General features: G+C 33.3%; 3 protein-coding genes across 17 annotated transcripts; 1 reads left to right on the top strand and 2 right to left on the bottom strand.

Annotated features, from left to right (window-relative positions):
• The first annotated feature begins 3,167 nt into the window (after positions 1-3,167).
• Positions 3,168-5,344, top strand: LOC121232164 (uncharacterized). Its single transcript, XM_041117650.1, has 3 exons — positions 3,168-4,288; positions 4,366-4,908; positions 4,997-5,344. The coding sequence occupies exons 1-3, from the start codon at positions 3,419-3,421 to the stop codon at positions 5,114-5,116; spliced, it is 1,533 nt and encodes a 510-aa protein (XP_040973584.1). The 5' UTR covers positions 3,168-3,418; the 3' UTR covers positions 5,117-5,344.
• Positions 5,164-7,145, bottom strand: LOC107932912 (uncharacterized). Its single transcript, XM_016865035.2, has 3 exons — positions 6,384-7,145; positions 5,840-6,064; positions 5,164-5,635 (listed from the first exon to the last, which is right to left on the bottom strand). Exons 2-3 carry the CDS (start codon positions 6,012-6,014, stop codon positions 5,460-5,462), a joined length of 351 nt encoding a protein of 116 aa, XP_016720524.1. The 5' UTR covers positions 6,015-6,064; positions 6,384-7,145; the 3' UTR covers positions 5,164-5,459.
• An 8,068-nt stretch (positions 7,146-15,213) lies between these two features.
• On the bottom strand, positions 15,214-18,890 carry LOC107932936 (uncharacterized). Of its 15 annotated transcripts, none has more exons than XR_005930393.1 (5): positions 18,226-18,885; positions 18,025-18,098; positions 17,581-17,942; positions 16,343-16,428; positions 15,214-15,490 (listed from the first exon to the last, which is right to left on the bottom strand). XR_005930393.1 is itself a non-coding variant. In XM_016865057.2 (3 exons), the coding sequence occupies exons 1-3, from the start codon at positions 18,464-18,466 to the stop codon at positions 15,488-15,490; spliced, it is 318 nt and encodes a 105-aa protein (XP_016720546.1). In that variant the 5' UTR covers positions 18,467-18,888; the 3' UTR covers positions 15,214-15,487. The 15 variants fall into 15 exon arrangements, 1 of the variants encoding a protein (XP_016720546.1); XR_005930391.1 differs by having other exon boundaries at positions 17,572-17,945; positions 18,194-18,884; XR_005930390.1 differs by having other exon boundaries at positions 17,572-17,942; positions 18,194-18,884.
• Between the last annotated feature and the right edge of the window lie 8,362 nt (positions 18,891-27,252).

Raw genomic sequence — 27,252 nt, 5'->3', positions numbered from 1 at the left:
CAATGAAAGTATATATAAATTTAAATGAATTAATTTATGGAGTTACAAACTGTAAGCTTCAAGCTATACATATACACTAAAACTATGTAATATCACTATATACATATCAATTTCATAATCAAGCTCCGCATCTACTAATTCCCATTTAACTAAACCAATGTACCTAGATATGGTACCCAAATTATACTAATTCAATTTGTACAAATCTAACCTATATTATATAACATTCAACCATTTATAATTCATTCAATTTCATAGTATTTACTTCATACCATTAGTCAGTTGCTACCTAGTCAATATTTATTATACGTATAGGTATTTCATAGCATCACACTTACCATATTAAAGGCTACAAGTGTAACTTGTACTAATATTGTCTCACAACATAACCATTCGATACTACATATCATATTTATTATATATTTCATATTTTCAATTTAATCATTTTTATGCCAAAAACATTATATAATAACAATTAATAAATATATCATCAATTAATAAAGTAAGCCTCATATGAACTTACCTGGAAAAACAATTAATAAGCCATTAAAGTGTCAAGGACTAATCTATAATTTCTCTTTTTCTCAATTATCTTCCAATTAGCTCAAATCTCAATCTATATAATAATTTATTCCAATTTATCAATTTCAAACATCTCAAAACATACTATTGTAATCATATATTATTTCAATTTCATTTTTTAGATGTCCCCTAAATTTTTGTATTTTATTTAATTTTGTCTTTAAAATCGAAACAACCATAACTTACAACTCTAAGCTCTGATTTTCAATCCAATTTTAATTACATCCTTCAACAGCCTTCTATTATCTATTTGTTCAAAAATTAAACATCAATTTTAACTTTTCCACACTTTAGTCCCGATGTTCAAAAACTAACAATTAAACTTTACAAAGTATTCATTTTTCATTTCTAAGCTTAAAAGCTAGCATTTTAACACCAAAACTTCAAATATTCATCAATGGAAACATTTTAAAACTTTAACAGTTTTAAAAAATAATATATGGATTAGCCAAATTGAGCTACAACGATGTCAAAAGCACAAAATTTACGATAAACAAACTCTAAAATCCTTACCATGCACTTGGCCGAACCTTATAAGCTTAGAACAATAGCTTCTTATGTTGTTTATTTTTGGTTTCGATGGAAGAAACAAAATGATGAACAACCTTCTTTCTTTTTTTTCCTTTTATTTGTTTTATTATTTTATTTACTTTATTATAATTAAAATTTTATTATAAAATATAAACAATCCACACCTACCATCCATTATCTAAAAAAATTTGCAGTAATTTTCCTTTTAGACCTTTGTTTAATTATTAATTAATCCCTTTAACAAATAATAATCAATAGCGATTAATTTTTACTATTTTTATGATTTAGTCCTTATACCTTAATTAACTATCCGATTGACAAAATTAAGCAGTCAAACTTTAATTAAATTTTATACTAACCTCACAAATATTAAATAATAATATTTATGGTCTCAAACATCGAAAATGAGATTTCGAAACCATATTTTTCAATACTATTGACTTTACGATCATTACACTTGTACTTTAATTAACTATCAATTAAACAAAAATTACTAGACGAAATTTTATTAATTTTCTATACTAGCCTCGTAAATATTAAATCACGGTTTACGAAAATGACATTTCAAAACTGTAATTTTCGACACCACTGAAAACCAAGTCGTTACACAAGCCATCTTGCAATCAAATACAACGAGCTTCCTCTCATACTCCTATAGGTGCTAGGAGTAGCGGGTACTCCTCATGTATTAATGTTGATCATCTCACTTGGTGACATTGGGGTTCTTGTTGGCTTGGCTCTTTCCATTTCAAACTTTTTAATTAAATTCTTAAATACCTTTCTTAAGATAGATGTTATTCTCCAGCTACTTACTTTGGAAACCAAGGAAGTCAATTCAAACTCATTCTACATCATCTTCATAAAGCTTTCCCTGACGCTGACAGAAGTGGAGGCAAAGATTATATCATCTATATAGATTTGAACTACAATAAAATTACCTTAACGCTTTTTTATGACAAGAATTTTGTCTACTGATCCTATTTGGTACACTTTTTCAAGGAAAAATTGTGAAAGTCTCTCATACCAACCGCAAGGGGTTCACTTTAATCCATAGATGGGCTTGTAAAGTTTAAATAAAAATCAGGATGCTCCGGATCTTCAAAACCCTTTAGTTGTGCAACATACACTTTCTTTTTCAAAAAATTATCAAAGCACTCTTCATATCCATAATAAAGCTTGATGTTGAGGAGAGTGGTCATTGCTAATAATAATCAAATTACCTCCAATCGAACAACTGGAGCAAATGTCTCATGAGAATTGATTCCCTCAACTTGAGAGAAAATAAGTGCTCTTAGTCTAATACAATATCTATACAAGTTCCACAATATATATAAGTAATTGAGACATGCTAACATACTATATCAACTACAGTCAATCTTCCTTATAAACAAGTAGGATAATAAACATAAAGAATGGCTTCAATTAACTCAAGATAAGTCTTGAATCTGCAGGATAAACTTCCAAGTTTTTCCTAATTTGATCCAATCCACCAAGCTCAAGAAGTTGATTACTTTGATCCAAATCCAAACCAATCTCTAAGATTTATTACTATGTGTAGTTCAGATATCAAAGATGGGCCGATTGTTGTCCAAGGAATCAACAAGAATCACAACCTAAGGATTTTTGTTGTCAAAATTTACAAACTTAAACATGTAAAGTTTTTTAAGCAAGCAATGTCACAACCAATTGGCACTAATCTAGGTACTGCTCAAAAATTGCCTCAACGATTTTAAAATTTTCATTTCTCAAAAATGAATTTAGAACAAACTCTTAATTCTAATAGGCATCACATTGAGCAGTGGAGGTAATTTTGTTTGCTTAAAGTTTCGTTAAGCTATCAACAAGTGTTGAGTGCAATGGCAATGCACGTTGTATTCTTAAAGAGAGACACATGTTTAAGCCTTGGAGACGACATTATTAAAAGGGGCAGCCATGGACCCCAAATATGGCATTAAAATGGACGGGAAGAATACTAAAAAGAAAATTGTTAAGCTAGATAATAACACCCAAACTTTAAATGTTAATAATTAAATTTAGACAGGATACTATGATTTAGTAGGAAAAAATAATAGGGTTAATATAAAAACACAAATTGTCAAATAGATCCGAACAATTCTCAGTCCAAGCTAATTTCTATAACCATCCTTCTCCTTGTCCATGCCTTGGACCGAAAACATGGGAAGCATCAAACAACAAAATCACCATCATCGTCATCGTCGTCATCATCATCAACAACAACAAAAAAAGCCAAAATAAAAGTCACAAAGACAACCTTGTAAGAAATTTTAACCTTTGTAGGAAACAAATGAACTCTCCCCTGCAACGCATGCCACAAATTAGATTTAGAGGGCTAATCATTTATTTCATCATAACCATGACTTTACTTTACATTTCATACTCAAATCTCCTGTTCAGCAAGAAAGACCGGAAATCCTCGGATATAACTATTGTCTCCAACAAAATTGAAGCGCCACCCTTTAACCATTCCTCCAACACCACCTCTTCCCATGTCCAAAACCCAGCAGACCAAAAGCGACCAAACCTTGTTGAACCACCTCCTAGGAGATACCTACGATACGATACTCATCTCAAACACATTGCCTTCGGGATAGCATCGTCTTCGAATTTGTGGGAGATCAGAAAAGAGTACATTAAAACATGGTGGAGGCCCAAAGAGACAAGAGGGGTGGTTTGGTTGGATAAGAAAGTGGTAGCCAAGAAAGGTGAACGCCTACCAGAGATTCGGGTATCCGAGGATACTTCTCAGTTTAAGTACTTAAACAAGGTAGGATCTAGATCGGCTTTGAGGATCACAAGGGTGGTTTCCGAGACACTCAAGCTTGGGATGAAGGATATTAGGTGGTTCGTGATGGGGGATGATGACACGATTTTTGTTGTTGAAAACTTGGTACGGGTGCTCTCTAAATATGATCATACGCAGTATTATTACATTGGGAGTGCATCAGAGAGTCATATTCAGAACATATTGTTTTCATATTCCATGGCATATGGAGGGGGTGGATTTGCAATAAGCTATCCACTGGCAAAAGAACTGTCCAAGATGCAGGACCAATGCATCCACCGATACCCAGCATTATATGGCAGTGATGACAGGATTCAGGCTTGCATGGCTGAGCTTGGAGTGCCCCTTACCAGGGAGCTTGGCTTCCATCAGGTAAAACTTCCACTTCTTCACCTCTTTTACTAGGCTGAATATATATATATATGAACCTTTTTGTTGTGCTTGTACAGTATGATGTGGTCGGAGACATATTAGGCCTCTTGGGAGCCCATCCAGTGACTCCTTTGGTATCACTTCACCACCTAGATGTGGTGAATCCTATATACCCGGGCATGAAACGAGCCAAAGCTCTTGCACACATGCTTGAAGCTGCCAATGAGGACTCCGCGAGCTTAATGCAACAATCCATCTGCTATGATTCAAAGCGATACTGGTCGATCACGGTGTCGTGGGGCTACGCGGTTCAGATCTTGAGGGGAGTGATGTCTCCCAGAGAGCTTGAGATGCCGAGTAGAACATTTTTTAGCTGGCACAAGCGAGCTGATTACACTGCTTATGCATTTAACACTAGGCCTGTTGAAAGGCACCCTTGCCAAAGACCCTTTGTTTTCTACATGTACAAGACTAAGACTGAACCTGAAACGAACCAAACAGTTGGCCTCTACTATCGTCATAGAACGCGCAGCCGATATTGCCGATGGAAAATGGCCTCACCAGAGGAACTCGATTTTGTCGTAGTCATAAAACAGCGAGATGAAGATCGATGGCTCAAGGTACATATATTATTATTATTTGCATGTTATTGTAATTGTAGGACGCTTGCAAAATAAACCACCTGAATTCGTTTTTTTTCTTTTGCAGGCGCCAAGGAGGGATTGTTGCAGAGCTTTTCCAAAAATTAAAAACAACACAATGATTTTATATGTGGGAAATTGCAAAGACGGTGAGATTAGTGAATTTCAACCCAACAAGTTATTGTGATACTGATAGGTCTTCTTTTTTAATGATTTTTATCTTCTTTAATTTTCTGTATTTTTTTTAACCATGGCCAAATTAGGCACACAACAATCAGGAATAAGATAATGCTATGGTATACTAATCAGTGAAATGAGCCATACATGATTCATGTTTTTTTTTTCTCCCTTCATGGTGTCTACATATGTAATTTCATACAAACAAATGAACAGTTATATTCCATGCTTTCTCTAATTGGCGTATTGATGATAAGAACAGTTATATTTCAGTACAAGGCCTTAAAATGTCGAACCAATAAATCGAAAACCGGGTACATCAACAGAAACGAGAATTCCTCAAAACCGATCCGTCAATCAGAAGCTAATACCGAGGATTCGTCGATTACTGTGAGATTTGGTGATACCGAGGCAACTGGTGATGCAGCAGATGCCAGGAGGGATACATCAATCTGAGAATCACTAAGAGGCAATGGCATCTCCACATGATGTATAGCCACAATTCTGCCATCCTTTATCTCCACATTTACTGCTTTTCAAACCCAAAAATAAGAAGAAAATTAAACAAGTACTTCACTTGTGTACTTGCCAAGTTGCCATTTCTTTATCTTTATCCCAGCTTTCTTGAGAATTGAAACAATATGGCCTAATGTCATAAGCTAAATTACCAAAGAAAATGAGCATTTGAAACAGTTTCTTGACAAGCAAACAAGGGAAGAGGGGATATACATACCTGGACGAGACAACCACCAGAGAATGAAGAAGCAAAGCAAGACGAGAAGGGGAATGGTGTGGATCCAAATCTCGGCCAAGGGAAACATTGCAGAGCGAGAAGCCCCTCCTCTTTCCTTCTTGGCAGCGTTACCCACTGGTATCGAAACTGGAAGATGGCTACCAGCTCTCATCATCTTTCAACAGATGCTTCAGTTTGCTACCAATTTCTTCAACCTTCTTAACACTGATTTCCTCAAAGATTGAAATGGATGATGAAATCCATACATATTTCATAATAAAGGAGGCTTCTTCAAGGTTTCAGTTAATTAATTAGTTACGCTCCTTAACGACTGTCGGCGGGAAATCTTTTCCTACGTAACTGGGTTCTGTTCTTTAAGAAACCCCATCCAAGCTGGACTTTTAATTCCTTCTCTTTTTTGAAATTATAAAGTATATAATATTTAGTGGTTACTCTTCGCATATTTAAAATTTAGTCTCTTTAGGAATAATGAGATTAAGGACAAGAGTGCTCTCTCTTAGTGTTCCAGAGAAACAGTACTTACTGTGGTTAGGTTGGAGTAGAGTGGTGACTTTCTCCGATATGACGAAGGACGAAATCTCCCTCTTAGCAATAGAATTGATACAGTTGACAGTGAAGAGTTCTTTGGTTGTGCCGAATGGTAATTTGTCGTTGTTATGCTTTGTGGACAAGAAAATTGTATAACCTGGGTAGTCTTTGTGTACAATTGAAGAGTATATGGAATACTAAGAGAAAATTTGAGATCCAAATGGTCGGGCAAAACTTGTTTCAGATCTCGTTTGAAGATGAGGATGACTTGGAAATGATCATGGAAGGGAGACCGTGGTTGTTTAGAAAACAATTGATTATCTTCGATAGATTGAAGGAGGCTACAAAAAGGAGAAATATTAAATTGGTTTTCTCCCAGTTTTGGCTTAAAATTGGTCCTTGCCCTTCAGAGTGTGAGAAGAAAGATTTGATGCATGCAATAGGTTCTACTTTTGGAGGAGTAATGAGATCGGAGATAAAAAATGATATTTGCAGGTTGAAAGTTCAGTTGGATGTCCAAAAACCGTTATGGAGGGGAATTTTTATTACAACGGGCAATCAAAAGAAAGTATGGCTTCCCTTTAAGTATGTAAACCTACTGAATTTTTGCTTTGGTTGTGGTTGTATGGGTTATGCTATGAAAGATTGTACTGCGATCTCAAATTTAGGGGAAGAGAAGCTAGAATACGATCTCCCTTACTCATTGCCATTAAAAGCTGAATCTAATTTAATAGGTAAAGAAAGTCTGCAGTTTGGTTTCTCAGTTAAAAAATCTATGAAACAATGTTTATATATCAGGGAGAATGAGAGGGTGGAAACGTCGGGGGTCAATTTTCAAAAAGATCCCACTCATAGTAAGATGCCGATAGAGATTCATCATGGGGAGAAGAGCCTGCAAAAGGTGGAATTTTTTACAGAACGGCAACCTGTAGATTTGCACCATAATTCTAAGGAAATTAGGGCATCTAACCAATGCTGTTCTACAAAAATTGAATCTACAAAAGTTGTTTTTCATGTCTCAAATCTAGGGATTGAGCAATCTCGAGAGAAAGCTAAGAATATGAACCGGATGGATGAAAAGTGTCAGAAAAGACTGAAAACCCCAAAAGAATGAGTTGGAAGATATTGGAAAGGACTGTGCAGATTAATGACATCCAAATGGAAAGTATAACAGGTAAGAGGAAAGGTGTTTTAGCTTTAAAGAATGTAATTAAGAATTCTTCTCTTAGTGAGGATAATTATAAAAAGGCAAGATTTGATGGAGATGGTCTTGATTATCAGTCTCTAAAGACCCCTCAGGAATAAATGGTTGTTTTTTTCTCAAATAGGATCAACGGCTACCCAAAGGCAAACCAACTAAACACAATGAAAACCATAAGTTGGAATGTCTATGGATTGGGGAGTCCTTGGGCAATAAGAAGGCTTCGGTTCACGCTAAAGCAACATAATCCTCAAAAGGTCTTCTTTATGTAGACGAAAGTTTATGGCAGACGGATGGATAGGATTAGAAGAGCGGATTCATTAATGGGTTTGATGTTGAGGTAGAAGGTTCGCAGGTTGGGTTTTCACTGGCATGGAAAGGAGATGTTCTTGTTACAATCATTAGTTATTCTAAAAATCACATTGATACTCTGATTAAGAAAAATCAAGTCAACAGGGAATGGTGCTTCACGGGGTTTTATGGAGCACCTTTTGCTACTGAAAGGTGTAGTACTTGGAGTTTACTTCGAAAATTGGGAAGGATTCAAACTCATCATTGTCTTGTTTGTGGGGATTTTAATGAAATTTTGTACTCTTTTGAGAAAAAAAGAAGGGTGCCAAGAGATGAAAAAAGAATGGAGGCTTTTTGGGCAGTTTTTAACAAGTGCCGACTTTTGGATGTAGGATTCTCTGAGTCGTGGTTCACATGGGAAAGAGGAAACTTACCAGAAACAAACATAATGGAAAGGCTCGATAGAAGGGTTGCAAACATAGAATAGTTTTTGGTTTTCCCACATGCTTGTATTCAAACTTGCCTTACTCACATTTGGATCACTGCCTTTTGCTCATTCATACAAAGCAGAGGTATAGGGAGATAAGGAAGGCTTCCTTTAGGTTCGAGGCATGGTGGCTTCTTGAAGAAACATTTGAAAGGACAATTAAAGATATTTAGGGATCATCTTTGTGGACGACATTTGATAAACTAGAAAGCTTAAGACAGGGATTGACTCATTGGGTAATTAAGATTTGAGAAAGAAGGGTAGGGCTCAAAAAAGATTTAAGTAGAAAACTAGAGAGTTTGTTAGAAGAGGATAGGAATGATGAGAATTTGGCTAAAATCATTTATATGAATATTGTAACACCCCTAACCCGTATCCATCACCGGATTAGAGTTTTGAGGTATTACCGATCATAACACAGTTCATAAAGATATTCATTACATTTCACAATTCAAAATTTAATCTAACATATATCAAAACAAATTATATATATACAGAACATATAATAAATCATCTATTTCATTAATTGAAATAGTAACCAATCATTATATGGCTTTAGCATAGGTATAAATTATACATCAAACAAAACAAATTTCAAAATTAAACTTATCAATCATTTATGCGGCATTGATATAATAGTCAATATGAATTTACCTGTTTTGTACATTAATGCAAATTAAAAACATCCATTCGGATGTATGTATATATATATATATAAGCATATCCAAATAAAGCATTATGGCAAGTCACATTTACGGATTAATGTACAATCTAAGATATAAGCACAACCATATTTCACCAAGTTCAAACACAAATCACCATATCATCATTAACCATCTTCGGACACAAATAACAATTTATTTCATATTATAATTCACAAACTAAGAATTATATCTAAACATTATACTAAATTACATATACGTGACCAAATCACTTCACATCTATTCAACTATCAATTTAATCACATAAGATTATACCACGCATAATGATACCTTAACTAAATATACCATTTCATAATTATTTAACCTTAAATATTATACACATTATGCTAGCTCAATTAACCAACCATTCATTCATAAAACATAATTCCATCTTGCCATAACAAATCGTATCAAACTAGCTATTACACAATCAACCATGTGTTCATCAATTTACCTTATTACCAAGTCATGCTCAATTCACTAGACAAATTATACTCATACATTTTCATTACAAACCGACTATAAAGATTATTGCACATTTGAATATACATATATATTTATAAATTATTAAACCAATCATAAATATAAAACATATCATATAATATACATACCAAATTAATTTCCAACCATGTTTGGATTTAACTGAATATTCTTTATCACCAAATCACATAATAACATCTTAACAAAACAAATCAACAAAATTCACATATACTTTTATCCATGCATAAACCATAGCCAAATCAACCCCATATACATCCAAAATCACCAACCATTTTCAAAGCATATAACACATATAAACATGACTAAAGTTTTATATAATCACTTAACATATTAGCCATTTTCGCATGGCTTAATATATATACACAACTTCAAACTTATTGAACATAACCTAGCTTACACATGCCATAAAGTCAAGTTCTAACTTATAATGTGCCAAAAACGGTCGATAGTGTGATAGACTTTGCTGACGATCCCCGAGCTCGTAACCTGAAAAATCTATAAAACAGAGGTAAACAAGAACACACACAGTAAGCTATTTAAGCTTAGTAAGTCATAAGCAAATAAACATCTCAATAACATAATCAACTTAAACTTTACTATCATATTCACATTAAATCACAAACTTACAATTTCATGTATATCATATACTTTCACATAGAGAATTAGTTGGGACTGAATGTACATACATATATTAACAAAGTACATTTACTCTCGTATACAAATACTCATGAATCAAAATATAACTTAATATAAATATTCATAGTATATGGCTGAATATACTACTCAATTACATATATATTCCCATTAATAATTTGTAAAATTTAGCATAACATATCAAATGACCAACTTACTTTAATTTCAAATAAGTGATCAACTAACTCATACCTGATCGTTTAGTTCATTTTAGACCTTCGAACACAACTTATCATTGCCCGTTGAACCATTCAGAATTGAATAGGATACTCAGATAATCACATATATCGAACAATGCCAACGTCCCAGACGTGGTCTGATAAATCATAATTTATACATATTTTTACCCCAATGCTTTGCATAATTATGGATGATTTATTATAAGATTTAGAGAATTCAATGCTCCTAATCCTTTAATTTTATGTTTTATACTCAGGAAAGCCTAGGATAGAAAAAAGAGCGAGAAACGGGCCAAAATGGACAAATTGGGCCTAAATCAGTGTTTCACGCGACCTAGGTACTTCCACACGGGTGATCCACACGCCCGTGTGTGACACATGAGTAGACCACACGCCCGTGTGTCATGGTCGTGTCGACATTAATCCAAGTTAGAATTACACACGGCCTGAGCACCTTCACACGTGCGTGGCACACAGCCGTGTCCCTATCGAGCCCAAGTCTAGTTCTACTCGGAAAAGGCTAATTTTGGGCTTTTGGGCATTCGAAAGTCTATATAAACACCTTAAAAGAGGATTAGAAGGGAGACACACAGAGTAGAAGGCAGAAAATACTCAAAAAAAGCGATTGAAATCAGCTCGGGAGCAAGATCTACATTAAGACTGAAGATTTCCATCCAATTTCCTAGAAGTTCATTGGGTTTCTTTATGTTTTGTTGTTTTCCAAACTTTGAGATGTTTTCCATTATTATTATGAACTAAATTCCCTAAATACTTAAGGGAGATAAAACTTAAGACGGATCTTATTATTATTTGAGTTATATGATAAATACTTGGTCTTATTCTTAATTGTGAATTTAACCCTTGCTTTAATATTTCAGGATATTATTTCAAGTTTTTGATGTGCTTATTCAGTGGAGCAAAAGTCCCTGTTTAAGAGTAGATCATTCATAATTAAGCGGAGTTGCATGCAATCCTAGAAATAGGACGACATAAATGTACCGGATTAGAGTCAAATCTAATAAGAGAATCCATAGGTCGAGTTAATACGACAATAGAGATTTTAATTAGAAAGAGATTTCAATTAATCAACCTAGCGTCAGTTGTTCTTAGTCTCGAAAGAGATATTAACATAAATCAGGGATTTCTACGGATTAAGTCAAGTGAATAAATCATCTAATTCAGAAGTAATAAGTGAAGTCTAGGTGGATTCTTACTTGGGTATTGTCTTCTCTATTGGTTTTCTAAAAAGTATTTTCCAACTTTAATCTCTGTCGTAATCTTAGTTAATTAGATAATTAGGTTTAGTTTTAGTTTAAAAACATTCTCTTAATTGTTAGGCTAGATAATAAAAAGATAGTAATTACTAGTACTTTAAGTCCTCGTGGATACGATATTTCGGGTCTCACCATAACTATACTACTGTTCGATAGGTGTGCTTGCCTTAGTCAAATTTTGTTAGTTAGTTTCACGATCATCATGGTCTTACATGCTATCTTATATCGATGCCACTGTCCATGGTCTTACTCGTAACCACTTATCGATGTCAATGTCCCAGACATGGTCTTACTCGAGAACACATATAGGAGATCCTATGTCATGACATATGTATCCTAGCTATTCCTAAGGTTTGTACGGGACTTTCGGATGTCGTAACTCAGCCGAAACGAATTCATAAACATAGCTACCAAGCTTGTACACATTCGACTAACTCATATATATATTCACATATTTCATTTCAACATATATAACTTACATTTAATTAAAATTAACAACGTCTATTTGCTTATAAACTTACATCGAACGATGAAAAACGGAACAGGACGACTAGTTGACAACTTTAGTTTTCCCTCGATCCAAATCTGATTTCTTTGGTTCTTAATCTTGAATCAAGCTTGGACAATGGCCGAACTAAGCTTTCTTTATTTATTTTTCTTTTCTTTAGTTTTGGTCATGAGAAAATATGAAGAACATGGCTTTTAATTATGGTGTATTATATCATATATATGTTATTTATTATTTTACATACTTAACCTTTAAAAATTAATAACTAAAACACATATTCTAAGGTCACAACCTTCCATCAGTATTTCGTATAGTCAAATTGCTACATAAATACCTCATATAAGAAAGACATCATCAATTCGGCCCTTTTAAAAATAACCATCAAATTTTCACTTTACGCGATTAGGCCCTTTTATTAAATCGGGCACTTAAACGATAAAATTAAATTACGAAAATTTCACACATATGAATTCACATTTAATAAACACAGAAAATAAATTTTAAATATTTTTCTAACTTGGATTCGTGGTCCTGAAACCACAGTTCTGATTAGGGTCTAAATCAGGCTGTTAGAAAGATACATCTCAATTTGGAAATCAATAAAGACAAGGCCTATTTGGAGCAAAGAGCACGCGTTAATTGGCTAAAATTAAGGGATAGAAACACGACGTTTTTGCATAATTGTGTTACTCAATGCAATAGATCTAATACTATAAGAAGCTTGCTGAATAAGGATGGGGAAGAATTCAATGATGTGGAAGAGATGGAGAAGATATCTAAGAGATTTTTTCAAGAGTTGTTTACAACCGGAAGGGTGAGCAATATGGAATCGATCTTGTTAGGAATTGAGCATTGCATTTCTAAGGAAGCAAATTTTTAGCTTACAACGAAGTACATTGCTGAAGAGATTTGGGTAGCATTGAAAGGAATAGGTCCTACAAAGGTTCCCGGTGATGATTGCTTTCTAGCGATTTTCTTTCAGAAGTGTTGGCACATCATAGGTACAGAGGTAACTTCTTTCTGTTTGGAATCTTAAATGAGGGTAGGGATTCGGAACTCTTAAATGTCACTAATATTGTGTTGATACCCAAAACCTTACACCCTACAAAAATGAAAAAAATTAAACCCATAAGTCTATGTAATGTTCTTTATAAGGTGATAGCTAAGGTGGTTAGATTTCAACATGTTTTGGACTCATGTATTGATAGTGCACAGAATGCCTTTATACCAGGACGTTTAATCACTATTAATGTACTCGTGGCTTATGAAATTATACATACATTGAAAAATAAAAGAATTGGACAAAAGGGCACATGGCACTCAAGCTTGATTTGAACAAGGCTTATGATAGGGTGGAGTGGGATTTTTTAAGGCTTATGATAGAACGAATGGGTTTTGTGCAATCTTGGGTGGATTTCATTATGAAATGTCTTACTTCAGTTCCTATTTCATCATCTTAAATGGATGCAAAGGAGAACGTTTGAAACCAACCAGAGGTTTTTGCTAAGGGGATTCTCTCAGCCCTTTTCTATTTCTGATTTGTAGTGAAGGACTTTCATCTCTTATGTGTTTGTCAATTATGAGGGGGCAGATCAAAGGGGCCAAAGCAAGCAGGAGAGGCCCTCAGATTTCTCATCTCCTCTTTGCGAATGATTGCATTTTATTTGGTAAGCCAACGGCCTTGGGAGCTTAAAAGATAAAAGGAATTCTGAATACATATGAGTTGTGTTTTAGCCAATGTGTGAACTTTGAAAAATCCGTAGTATTTTTTAGCACTAATACTCCAGAAGTTGATAGATATCTTGTTACGGGATTATTGGGAGTGAGAAGCTAGAACGATGTTGAAAAATATCTTGGTCTTCCTAATTTGGAAGAATGCATCTTTTCAAAATTTAAAAGATCGAATTCGATTGAAAATTGAGGGTAAAGCTTGCGGTTCTTGTTACAAAGGGGTAAATAAGTCTTTACTAAATCGGTTTTACAAGTAATCCCTACTTATTCCATGATGTGCTTTCTTTTACCAAAAAACTTTATGTGGAGAGATGGAAGCTATAATTGCTAGGTACTTGTAGCAAAAAGGGCATGGGCGAAAAGGAATTCATTGGTGTAGCTGGAATAAGATGTGCAAATTAAAACTGGATGGTGGTTTGGGTTTTTAAAAATTTAGTGAAATTAAATGTGGCATTACTTGCTAAGCAAGGATGGCGTCTTATTGATCAGCCTGATTCATTATTATTATTATGGTTCTTAAAAGCCAAAGACTATCCCTCTACTAGCTTTTTACAAGCAGAGCTAGGGTGCACACCATTGTATTCTTGGAAAGGTATTTGGGTTGTAATACCTCTAACCCGAATCCGTCGTCGGAAAAGGGTTACGGAGCATTATCAAAATTTACAGATAAAATAACAGACATTTCATATCATCTATCATTCACATCATAACTTAATCCAAATTCATCATATTGTCCCTTATGTAAGCCCTCGAAGCTCAAAATACATGTTAGAAATAAATAAGGACTAAACTGGGTACTCAAAATTTTTCAGAAAACATTAAAATTTTTCGAAGGTGTAAGAGTCACACGCCCGTATGGCCAGGCTGTATGGGCATTCGAATTAGGGACACATGGCTGTGTCTCAGCTCATGCCCAAACTTGGGAGCTCGACTTGGGTCACACGGCCAAGCCACACGCCCATGTGCTAAGCCGTGGGAGCATACTGACTTGTATTAATAAGGTACAGGGGTCATACGGCCAAGCCACATGCTCGTGTGCTAGGCCGTTTGAACAAATTTTAAATATATTGACTTGTGCAAAATTTAAAATACAAAGGACACACGGCCCTGCTACCTGACACACGGCTGAGACACACGCCCCGTGTCTCTACCTTTGTAGACCAAAATAGGTCCTTTTCAAGCCACATTTCTCACCTAAATTTGGTACCAACCTAAACACAAAAATTTATACATTTACAAGACACAACAAGACCTTCAAATCAAGCCAAAACCAAGTTTTATACATGATATATCACGACATATATCCAAGTATTCATACTTACCAAACATGTCAAGGCCATACATACATCAAAATATATAAAAAACAAGCCTTTCAAATGGCTAATCACAACAAGACATTTACATTCCAACATTTGGCCAAATTAACCCACACATGTCATTATAACCAAAATTGATTTACTACATGTACCGAGATGGGCCGATGGATAGTGTGATGTAGCTCTGACCAACTTCCAACCTTATCGAGCTTCCGAGTTACTATAAAACAGAGAAAATAAAATAGAGTAAGCATTTAATGCTTAGTAAGTTTGTATAACATGGAATTTAACTTACCATTTAATCACATTTAAGGTAAACATTCTAGACATATTCAAGTCAAATTTGCCAAAAGCCTTAACACATATCCTCATCAATCATGTTAATCATGTATTTCATATGAATATCAAGCAACATGTATAAGCTCATCAATAATCAAATTTCCATATACATATGCTTCCCACATCATGTGTTCATATAGCATGTACAACTCATATCCATGTATATCAAGTATATACCCGTAATAATTCATCTCGAATTCATATTATCTTATATTAGAACTTTTCCTGTTGAATCATTCAAAATATCGATGGATACACGGGTAGTACACACAAAGTGTACAAATCTATAATCCGTCAATTCATGTACAGGTATGCCCATACGAGAAAATAATCGGGAAGCTCTTTTGACCATGTGAGCTATATAACGAAAAGCTCTTAGAGCCAATTATTGGGAAGCTCATACGAGCCATAAACGGGAAGCTCAAGGGAGCCATTAATCAGGAAACTCATAAGAGCCAAATATCGAGAAGCTCGTGAGAGCCATATAACGGGATGCCCATAAGAGCTAAATAACGGGTTGCTCTTGCAAGTTGTGGTGTGTCCGCAATACATGCAGGACCACAACCAATTCGGGAACCCTTAATGACATGTCATTTGTATCCATCGAATTTTCAATGTTCAAACGGGACTTAGTACTTGTTGAATATGTGATCAATACTTATACATGGAAATTATACATTTCACATACATATATTTGAACACATAAATATATAATTTAGTTACACAAACTTACCTCGATAAGTGTTCATGGGTTTGTAATCTACTAATCCGATACTTTTTCTTTTCCTCGATCTAATCCCGTATTGTGTCTATCCGAATCTATACGAATGAATTTAGCTAAATTTAATACAATTTACATTCAATTCAATCCAATACATATCTTTGGTAAAATTAATATTTTGCCCTTATACAGCTATACTTTTAATAAATTACAATTTTGTCCCTTGGCTCGGAAAATAAAATTCATACTATTTAATCATTATTCCAAGCCTATCCGATTTTCGTGTATCACAACAGCAACTCATGTGTTTCATAAATTCAGAATTTTTCTATGAATTTTCCATCTTTACAATTTAATCCCTAAATCATAATTTCATCAAAATTCTTTTTACAAAAATTATTTATCTATCAACAACCTTTCATTTTCTACCATAAAACTTCATAATTCAACTATATTCATCCATGGAAAAACCCTAATACTTTGATAGTTTTACAAATTAATCCTGAGATAGCTAGATTAATCTATTACGATTCGGAAACATAAAAATCATTAAAAACGAGAGAATATTACTCACCTAATTAAACAAAATAAGTTTTTCATCTTCAAGCTTTATAACTAGGGTTTCCATGTATTTTGATTTAAGAAAGATGATGAAAATGACTTAATTTAATTATTTATTCCTTTTATCGTCATTATTTTACCATCTTTCCAAATTAACCCTTTACTTTTCTTAAATTTTCAATGATGAATAATCATCCTTATCTACTAACTCCTCTAAATGGTCTATTTCCTATATAAGGACCTCCAATTTTGAATTCCATAGCTATTTGATCCCTTTAGCTACTAGAATTCAACTTTTGCACTTTATGCAATTTGGTCCTTTTTATCAAATTAAACATGTAATCGGTGAAATTTCTTAATGAAATTTTTCTACGATATTTCTATCATAATGTAGATCATAAAATAATTTTAAAATAATTTTTCTTCCGGCCTTGGATTTGTGGTCCCGAAACCACTGTTTCGATTTCATTAAAAATAGGTTGTTACATGGGTGGCAAAAGGTCTACTTAAAAATGGTCTAGGTTAGAGGGTTGGCATAGGGAAAAGCATATTAATCAACGAGGATGCGTGGCTGCCCGAGGCAGCAAATTACAGATTACATAATCGAATTAATGTGCAAACTTATCTACTATTGCATGTTTAATAAATAGTGTTAATAGAGTATGGAAGGAAGAGGTTACCCGCAATACCTTTGAGCCAGATGATGCAAACAGAATCCTACAGATTCCACTTATGAGGGAGGAGCATGCTGACTTGGTAATATGGCGCGGTGAGCCCTTGGGTATGTTTTCGGTAAGAAACGCCTATAAACTATTACAGACCTAGAGCACTACCCCTAATTTTAATGACTTACAGATTACAACAGAACAATTCTACAAGCAATTGTGGGATCTATAACTTCCCAATAAAATTATAATAATGCTATGAATAGTATCTTGGAATTTCATCCCCACAATGGCCAACCTATATGTCAAAAGATTGACTCAAAGTAACAAGTGTCCCAGATGTAAGGTGGGAATTCAGACTTTATGGCATGTCTTTGGTGAATGCCCTACTTCAATAGAAATATCGCAAATTTTAAATTTTGAATGGGTAATTACAAGACATCAATCGGACTACTTTGAATGGCTTACCTGGGTATTTGGAAAAAGCACGGAGTCCCAACAACGCTTGGTTGTAGTCGATTTGGTTAGACAGAAATAAGAACCTGTATGAAGGTAAAACTCATTCAGTTATAGACGTAGCTAATTTCACCAAAAACTACATTCGTGAACTTCATTACTTGACAGAGAAAAAAACTACCTTTGATGGTAAGAAGGGGAATTAGAAAACACCTGAAGGGTAGAACATTAAAATCAATTTTGATGCCTTGTTCAAATGCCAAGGTTTTAAGTCGGCTTCGGGGATAGTGGCACGAAACGTGAAAGAAGAAGTTCTGGTCTTTAAATCTCGTCTACACACGGCGGTTGGCACTGCCTTTGATGCAGAGGCCCTCGTTTGTCTCGAAGTCGTGCTCACATGGATTGAATTGGGTTTAACAAATGTAATAGTGGAAGGAGATTCTAGACCCATCATTAACAAATGCAAAACAAGATCAATGGATAAATCACAAATTAGCGCTCACATCAAAACATTCAGAAGGAAAACGAAAGATTTTGGTAATTAGATTTTCATTTTGCTCCTAGATTAGCTAATCAATTAGCCCATAACCTAGCCACGACGAGTCTAAAGAGAAGAGAAATGATTTCCCTGGTAGGTTGTGTTCTTGGATATGCTCAACGACGACTGGAGATGGAATGACCAAGAGAACCAGATTGATGAAAGAAGGGTTTGAAATGGTGATTTAGAAGTTGAGAGATCTCATTTCTCTAATTTTGGTAACTATACTCTCGAGCTTCTAGATCCGACAAGTCAAAGAAAATATTGAAAAGGGGAAAGTTGGGGACAGGTCATTAATGGCAGACTAGGGTTTTCTTGGCATTTATTTTGTTATTTTAATGTGTTTCCAGATTTTTCTTTTTGATCTTTTAACTATTCGGCTCCCGTGTTGGATTTTGGGCTGGTGGTCTTTAGCTAGGTTGGGCTTTTTCTTTTGTTTGGTTTTGTTTTGCTTCAATAATAATATCCCAGTTTAATTTCAAAAAAAATTTAGTCTCTTTATTTTACATATATTAAAATTTATATTTAATTATTAGTATTGATAATATCTTCTAGTGTGACATTTTGAAATAAAAAATACTCATTTTTTGTTGTCGTGTAAAAAAAATGATGTCGTAATGAATTTGAATTTAACAACCATTTGACTTGCATTTTTAAATCTAAAAAGTAAAAGAACTAATTTCCTTTAAAAAACTAAATTTCAAATATATGAAAATTATAGGGATCTAAAGCATATTTTGACATATTTAGTGCATTGTCATTTTATAAATCTTGTTGTACCCCTCCTAGAGCATGGCGAGCTGTTAGACAACTTCCAAGAACCTTCCATGGAGAATGGTCCGCTAGATAGCGCCATGTGACAAACTCATAGGTAATTTGTAGGAACCCCTCATAAGTTGTCGGCAAGGAACACTCCATGAGCCCTAAATAAGGAACAGTCCGTGTAAGACCCCTCTTGAACTCTTAAACAATAACCTTTGAGACAGTACGTAGTGCACCCCTTCCCCCTCTTGGATCACTTGAGTGTAACAACCTCGTAATATTAGGTACAACCCCAAGAGCAAAGAACTTAAGAGCAGAATCACATAGTACGTCACATGGTGACAATAGATCTATAACAGTTTTGCCACCTAGCCAACCATACAACCATGATTTTCCCCTCCATACTGTCGTCTACATGGCACTACAGGACACAAATGACCTTTTATATAGTCCAAAGATACAAATCACCAAAAATCACTTCCTTGAACCCAAGAAAAAACCTAAGCCTTTGTCTCTCTCCTTCTCTACTCTCTTAAGCTTCTTTTGGCTTTGACTCTCAAATGGCACTTTTCTTCGCCACTTTTTTTTTTCTATCTCCTCCTTATATTAACCATTTATATGATAATAAAGAATTATTTGATGAAATATGTTAAGAAATTTATGTAATTTCATGAGGTATATTTCTTTAAGAATTTTTAACCTACCATTTACTATTAATAAATAGGTTTGTATGTTGATAATCAAAAAGGTGGTTTATTGGAAGTGAAATAAAATTAATAAAAAAAGCTTAAATGAATTATTAAAACTTTGAAAAAAGTCAAAATAATTTTTTTTAAATGAAGAAATTTGATTAACAGTTAAAAAGGCTTAACTAAAATGATTTAATTGTTAAAAAGATGAAGGCACCTGTCTGGGTTTGCCCAAATTAATAATATTATATGACGGTTTGAAAACTCAAAATATTGAAGAATTTTCAAGTTATTAATTAATTAATGTGTTCATGAACCTTGACTTAATAAATTTGGTTGACTTTGGAATGTATATTTTTGCTACTTTTACCTGTCGATTGTTTATTAATAATCATCATTTTACAAATCTTTTATAGTTATTTTAATTTATCACATAAATTATCGATTGAAAATTAATTTAATTAGTATAGGTATTGTTGTCAATACAGGAGGACGTAGATTTGAATGTGTTGAAGTGCACTATCTTCCTACCTAAAAGTTAGAAAAGAACTATGAATAATTTTAGACATGAGATAGAATAAAAAAAGTATTGAAATTAATATTTAAAAAAATTAACACCAAATTAACTCTAATCAGTGAGAAAGCAAATATTAAACTTTGTATAAGATTAAGAATGAGTTTTATTTTATCTCATCAAAAACAATGAATTTGGGCTTTATATTTAAAATACAAAAAAGTTTTATGTGATTATTTTATTTTTTAAATTATTATGTTCTTTATATTTTCTTTAAAAAAAAGTTGTATTTTAATATTCTATCTATAAATAAGTAATATATCACACAACAAACTTTATCAATATATTATTAAAATGATATCACATCATGTGATTATTACATTTGAGAATTGACATATTAACTCATAAAGATGAATATACATACAAAATTAGGGTAAGCAGATGACTTAGCTACTTGTTGACTCTTTGAATCATATGTAAATAAATTAAAATAATCTAAAAGTGAGTATAGTTTGCATTCAATTCGATGCGCCATTTTTACTTTGACTTATTTAAAGTAATAAAATAACAGTTGAAAGAATTTCTCCAAATTATATGAAAAGTGACTAGACATGTTGAAAAACGAGCATTTTCAAATTATGATTTCATTTTTAAGTAAAGCGATTGTGAAGATTTATATACAACATGAAAAGGAATATTTAAAAAAAAAATGGATCACATGAAGACAAAACTAATGCCACTGTCAAAGTGAATTTGGAGTTTTGACTGCAAAATAGAAGCTAAAGACAGCTTGGTTTCACACTTAAAAGTTTTCTTCAGCAATTTCCAGGCAAAACTAGGTCAAAATTTTCCTACATTCAAACCATTTTATCCTTTGTTTCTAAGGCTAATCTTCTGAGTGGCAAAAAAGAAGTAAAAGAAAATTGGGTAGCTCATTAGGTGAAATTGTGTTGTATTCCTTTTTTGTTCATGTGTACTTTAGCAATAAAGCCCGCATAGAAAATTTTGCCATTCGTGTGACAGTTCAATTTTGTTTGCTTCCTATGTCATTTATACAGTGAATTCCCTTTTTTTTTCTTCTTCTTCCTAAAAAAACATAAAGGGAAGAGAAAAATACACTTTGGTTGGAAATTTGAGAGAGAATGAAAATATATTCCTTTCCTTGCCCTCATCTGCAAAAACTTGAAGTTTTGTGCAATGAAAATGGAAGCACTTGAAATCATATTAGAGTAGATATTACTGGAATTGAATTTGAACAAAAAAGTACTCTTCTAAGCTACTGTTAATGGACAAAACTGATTACATATAGTCTGTAAATAAACAACACAAGCCCTTGCATGAGGGACATAAATAAACTCAAAAGAAAGGAGTTTAGAGGCACCCTGTACAAAAATATTGAAAATAAGGTATCATTGCATCTGAGTTTAAAGATCAATCAGAAAGGTAGCCCGTTGGGGTTGGAGCAGCAGTTGTGGGTATTGAGCTAAGGTGTGGGACACTTTCCTTGGGCGACGCCATTGAAGTAACCGATTTGAGGATAGTCTTGAGGATTCTCATCTTAACTTGACCCCTCCTTGGTGGGAGGCTTTGGCTTTGGCTTTGCTTCTTGGCGGGGCTGGAACAAACATTGAATTCCATTTCTTTGCAAGTGTGGGTGCCTATTTGTTGCAAACAGAGGAATAAGCTAAGAACAAAAGAGAGTATGAAATGGAAAGGTGTTTGAAGGATGAATTGGAGAATTGAGTGAAGCAGAAAAGGTGGGGACTTATAAAGAATGATCTACTTCAGACTCAAGCTTATTTCTTGGAGACTAAGGTTGGGGTATGAAATTGACTAGTGATTTGGTGGGGGGCTAGGATTAGGTGCTCCTAAGACCACTGATCCAGTAGGCCTACAATTCAATTTCAGTCATCATGCTGTGTATAAATATTATAAAATGTATACAGTCAACGATTACTAAATAGTTGTAACAACCTTTCATAAAAAGACTTTAATATATGATTGTGGTTCCAAAACTTTCAAATTCCATCTAAAATCTGATTATTTATAGTTAAATTAAAAGGAAAGAAGAGAATGATAGATATTGTCATAGACGGAATGGATTGCAATTACAGCAGAGCACTGCTTTTTCACCAATTTCATCTGAAGCTTTATTGTTTACTCAAAGCCACCAAAATTTTTGAGGTCACCTCACTGTTTCTGCACCTGCATCACAAAATGACACTGCCCCGCACTTCCATGATAATAAATTTACCAATATTTTATTACTATATTAAGTAAAATATAAACAAATTATTAGATTTACTTATCCCACTTATCACTTGTTTACTAGCTCAAGCCCAAAGTTTCATCTAGATTTTGAGAGAATTTGAATAAAATAATTAGACTTAAAAAATAAATTTGAGAAAAAAATTAAACCGACTTAAAATATAGATCAATATTAAACTTGAACATTCAAGATTCTGATTTGACATAGCTTAACTTTTTTTTAAGTTTATTATGTTCTACATTATATTATTTATAACATAAAAAATTAATTATATAGTGATATACTATAATATAAATATTACAAAATCTTAACATCACAATTAAATATATATCATTATTAAATATTAAATTAATTTTTTTAAAAATAATATTGGGAGGCTTAAAATGAGTTGGGTTATTAACAAATATAGGTAGATTTGGGCAAAATTTTAAGCTCATATTTCGAATTGGACCAGCTTGAATAAGTATAAAGTATGTTAATATCATACTTAAGCTCAACTCCGTCATAAACATTTCTACTTATTTTAAATTAAAAATTTTTGCAGTTAATTTAATTTATCACTACATTAAGTTTGCTTAGTTTTTGGGAAAAATAAGAGTTTAAAAAGATTAAGGAGGGGTTTTATTTTATATCATCAAAACGTTGACTTGCAGTTTAATTTAATAATTACAAGAATAATTAATAATAGAGATTTACTATTTCATTTGAGGATTGACACGTTATCTCATAAAACTAGAAAAAGTTGAAAATGTATCTTTATTTCTACTAATTTTAATTATTGAATAAAAACATTATTGTTGTTTGGACTACTAAACAGAAGCAAATAGCAAATAGCAAGTAGCAAAAATTATAGTATTTAAGTGTGCAATCAGATGACTTAGCCACTTGTTCACTCTTTGGATCATAAATGTGTCTTTAATCAATGCACCTTTTTTAGTTTGAATGGATTTTTACTTTTTGACAAGTCTCAAGTAGCAATCACCCATCCAACAAAATTCAAACTCTACAATCTCTTCAACACCAGTCTCAATGTTCAAATTATAATGAAAATTATATACTCTATACAATTTAGAAAAAAAAATTGTTAATGTATGTTTTCTCTTAATTTAGACAAATTTATTTAGGGAAAATTACATTATTAGTCATTAAACTATTTAAAAATTTTCATTTAAGTTATTGGGCTATTAAAATCGATATTATATAATTTTCTTTATTCATATTGTATGCACCAATCAAAATCTTTTTCCCATTTTCTTTTACAGTTCAGTTTTTTTTATCAAACAACTTTAGACGTCACAAATCTGCGAACCAAAATTCAAATAATTTTTTCTTCTAATCTACGACACTTATCGTCTAATCGAGTTTGATCTAAAGTATGTTATTCTACTCGTCGATGGGTACAGATCCACTGTATTGATCATTGAATTGTCACTTAAAGCTCGTTTGTGAAACTTAAAAAAAAATTAATAGCCCAGTAATTTAAATAAAATTTTTTAAATAGTTTAGTGACTTAAACGAAAACTTTTGAATAGTTTAATGACAAAATTGTAACTTTTTAACTAAATGACCAATACAAAATTTACCTATAATGTAATGACTAATTTACCTCAAAAATAAAGTGTGAATATCTAAATATATAATGAAAAAATATTAAATTTTTATTGCAATGTTGAATCTACAAAATAAAAGACTTGTTTTCCTAATTTTGGAGGATGATTTATTAACCTGATTCAGTGTATTCAAAAAATAAGAAACAATCAAAACATATTCTAAAAGGTTTATTAGAGGGTCAAAGTAAACTTCCAACAACTTCATCCATATATTCAAGTTTTGATAAATTAAGTTAAAAAATTTCAATTATTATGATTTAAACTTGGATCAAAGAAATTCATATTTTTTTATAATAATTTTGTTTCATATAATCTTCAATAAAATGATCATAATTTGAGTTTTCAAATTTGAAATTGAGTGATTCAAAGCGCATTTCAAAGTTAAGAGACAGTTCTTTAAACACTATGTAGATATCTCAACCCATAAATATCTGGATCACATTCAAAAATTCGTCGCCAGTTAATTAATCGTTTGAGTTTGAAAATTAATTTACTTTAATAAATTTTATTACATGTATCATGAAGAATTGTTAAAAAGATGAAGACAACATTAATGTCACTATCAAAGTGAACATGGAGTTTTGACCGGAAAATAGAAGCCAAAGACAGCTTGGTTTCACACGTAGTTTTCTTAAACAAGTTCCAGGCAAAATCATATCTTCTGGGTGACAAAAGAAATAAAAAAACAAATGGTTAGTCCTTTAAATGAAAATGCATAAGAAAGAAAAGTCATACGTTTATTAAAGAAATCATCATAAACTTAAAAATAAGAAAAAAATTAGAGGTATTAAAATACTAAACACTTTTTTTTACTTTTAACCTAAAGTGACAAATAATCTTTTAACCTGAATCATTATTAATATATTCATTATTGTTCACGTGTGCTTTAGTAGTAAAGCTTGCATTGGAAATTTGACATTCTTATGAGAGATCAATTTTGTTTGCTTCGCATGTAATTATGACAGCGCCTTCTAACCTTAGGTTAAGTGAAACCATGTGGTGGCGATTAGATCTTCAAGCTGTCCCCAGTCAAAATTTGGACTGACAAAAAAAAAAGTACAACATTATGTCCAAAAGATTCTAGAAAAAAATATTTTCTGTAACATGGAGGGACGATAGTGATCCGTTTACTAGTGGTAGAGACAGGTTGCATTCATGGTCTTCCTTGGTGATGGTTGACACTTAGCCTGCTGATGGGCTGTCTCCGACCATTGGCTACCATGGGTTGGCTTTGCTCGAAGAATCGGGCTTCTGGTCTAAGCCCTTTATCGTTCCTTCTTGGGCTTTTTGATGTTGAATTTAAGCCCATTCCCTATGCTTTGGCCTTTTAGAGTAGTTGGGTTGTGATATGAGCTTATTAGTTTCCGGTTGGCTTATTTTGGTTTTATAGACCCATTGGTTCATTGTTTTTTGACTTTTCAACTTGATCAATGCATAAGTTTGATTTACCAAGCTTGTGACTGATGCTTGGCTTAGATCAAATGTTACTACTTTTAAGTTTGAGCATGTTATCACATCCCTAGTCCCTGAAACCCATAGGGGCATAATCATAGGACCATTATCCCAGAAACACATCCTATGGAATTCAAGTTTTGGGTGATTATGGTTGATACGGTCATGAGTCGAAGTTTAAGCGGAGGTCCCAATCAGCGGTCGTGATGCGGTCACGGGTTTAAGTATAACCTGAGGCCAATTGACAGTCGTTATGCGGTTACGAGTTCAATCTTTTTGGTTACCCACAAATGATGCCTTATATATACCATACATAATATTGATGCCATAATCATAGGGAAAACTGAAAGACTTTCCAATGTAATCAACGTGAATTTTTTTTTATTTCCAAGCAGTTGGTATCTTTAACCTTTCATTCTTATCCAAAGGCTGACACCAATGTGGACACAAGAAGGCTCTCAAGCAGAGAGCAGATGTTCCGGCATAGCAGAGGTCAAACTCGAGTCGGTGCGGTAGTGATTGTAGTTATTAATTGGTTATTTAATAACGACAATCGTTGCCAACCCGAAATGAGTATCACATTTACTACACCGTAATAGTCATTATCTGCCTGAGAGTCTTCTTGTGTCCACAATAGTGCCGACCTTTAGATAAAATGAAAGGTTAAAAATATCGACTAAGTGGAAATGGAGAAAAAAATTACGCCGATTATAGCGAGAAGCCCCATGGTTTTTTCCTATGATTATGCCCTCAAACTTTTTTAGGGTATTTATAAGACAACATTTTTGGGTATTCAAAATGTTTGAGCTTATGCCCGTGTAACTACTGTCAATTGGTTCCCCCATTATACTTCCATTTATGACCGCATAACAGTTGTCGATTAAGACCTCTACGTAGGCTTCTACTTGTGACTGTACAAAGCAAAATAACCCTAGAACCCGACATTCACAAGATAGGTTTTAGAGGTAATGATCTCATCTCAACAAGATATATGAAATGTGTGTGTCTCATAGCAATACCGCATCACCAACGACTCAAGAATACCTCGAACTGAAAAAATTTTTAGCGATGAAAATTTTTAACACTGAAGCGTGGAAGAAAACATATATATATATATATATATATAGAGAGAGAGAGAGAGAGAGAGAGAGAGAGAGTGTGTGTGTGTGTGTGTGTGTGTGTGTGAAATATTGTAAAGTGAAGGGATGGAGGCCGAAAGAGATGATGTTTTAGGGATGATGGAGTATGGAAGGAGAGCCCCATTTTATAGGCACGGGAAAAGGGTGAGATTTCAAAGGAAAAAATCTTTGTGGTCGAAAACGCGTCACAGGACCAGTGTTTTCATCGAACATATTCAAAACGTACTTCAACTTTACAAAAAAAAAATCCTGGGATTAGTTACTTTT

This window comes from Gossypium hirsutum, chromosome A07 (genome assembly GCF_007990345.1).
Source record: "Gossypium hirsutum isolate 1008001.06 chromosome A07, Gossypium_hirsutum_v2.1, whole genome shotgun sequence".
Taxonomy (NCBI): domain Eukaryota; kingdom Viridiplantae; phylum Streptophyta; class Magnoliopsida; order Malvales; family Malvaceae; genus Gossypium; species Gossypium hirsutum.
This window is presented reverse-complemented; position numbering and strand designations above follow the sequence as displayed.

Bases quoted from the DNA above. Each gene is read 5' to 3' on its own strand.
- LOC107932936 (XM_016865057.2), bottom strand. From the start codon at position 18,466: ATGATGGGTCTAGAATCTCCTTCCACTATTACATTTGTTAAACCCAAT. The intron at 18,099-18,225 runs GTGTTTTCTAAT...ACCTTCATACAG, and splicing joins TTTAATGTTCTACCCTTCAG to GTTCTTATTTCTGTCTAACC.
- LOC121232164 (XM_041117650.1), top strand. From the start codon at position 3,419: ATGAACTCTCCCCTGCAACGCATGCCACAAATTAGATTTAGAGGGCTA. The intron at 4,289-4,365 runs GTAAAACTTCCA...GTGCTTGTACAG, and splicing joins GGGAGCTTGGCTTCCATCAG to TATGATGTGGTCGGAGACAT. The intron at 4,909-4,996 runs GTACATATATTA...TTTCTTTTGCAG, and splicing joins ATGAAGATCGATGGCTCAAG to GCGCCAAGGAGGGATTGTTG.
- LOC107932912 (XM_016865035.2), bottom strand. From the start codon at position 6,014: ATGATGAGAGCTGGTAGCCATCTTCCAGTTTCGATACCAGTGGGTAAC. The intron at 5,636-5,839 runs GTATGTATATCC...TTTGAAAAGCAG, and splicing joins CTGGTGGTTGTCTCGTCCAG to TAAATGTGGAGATAAAGGAT.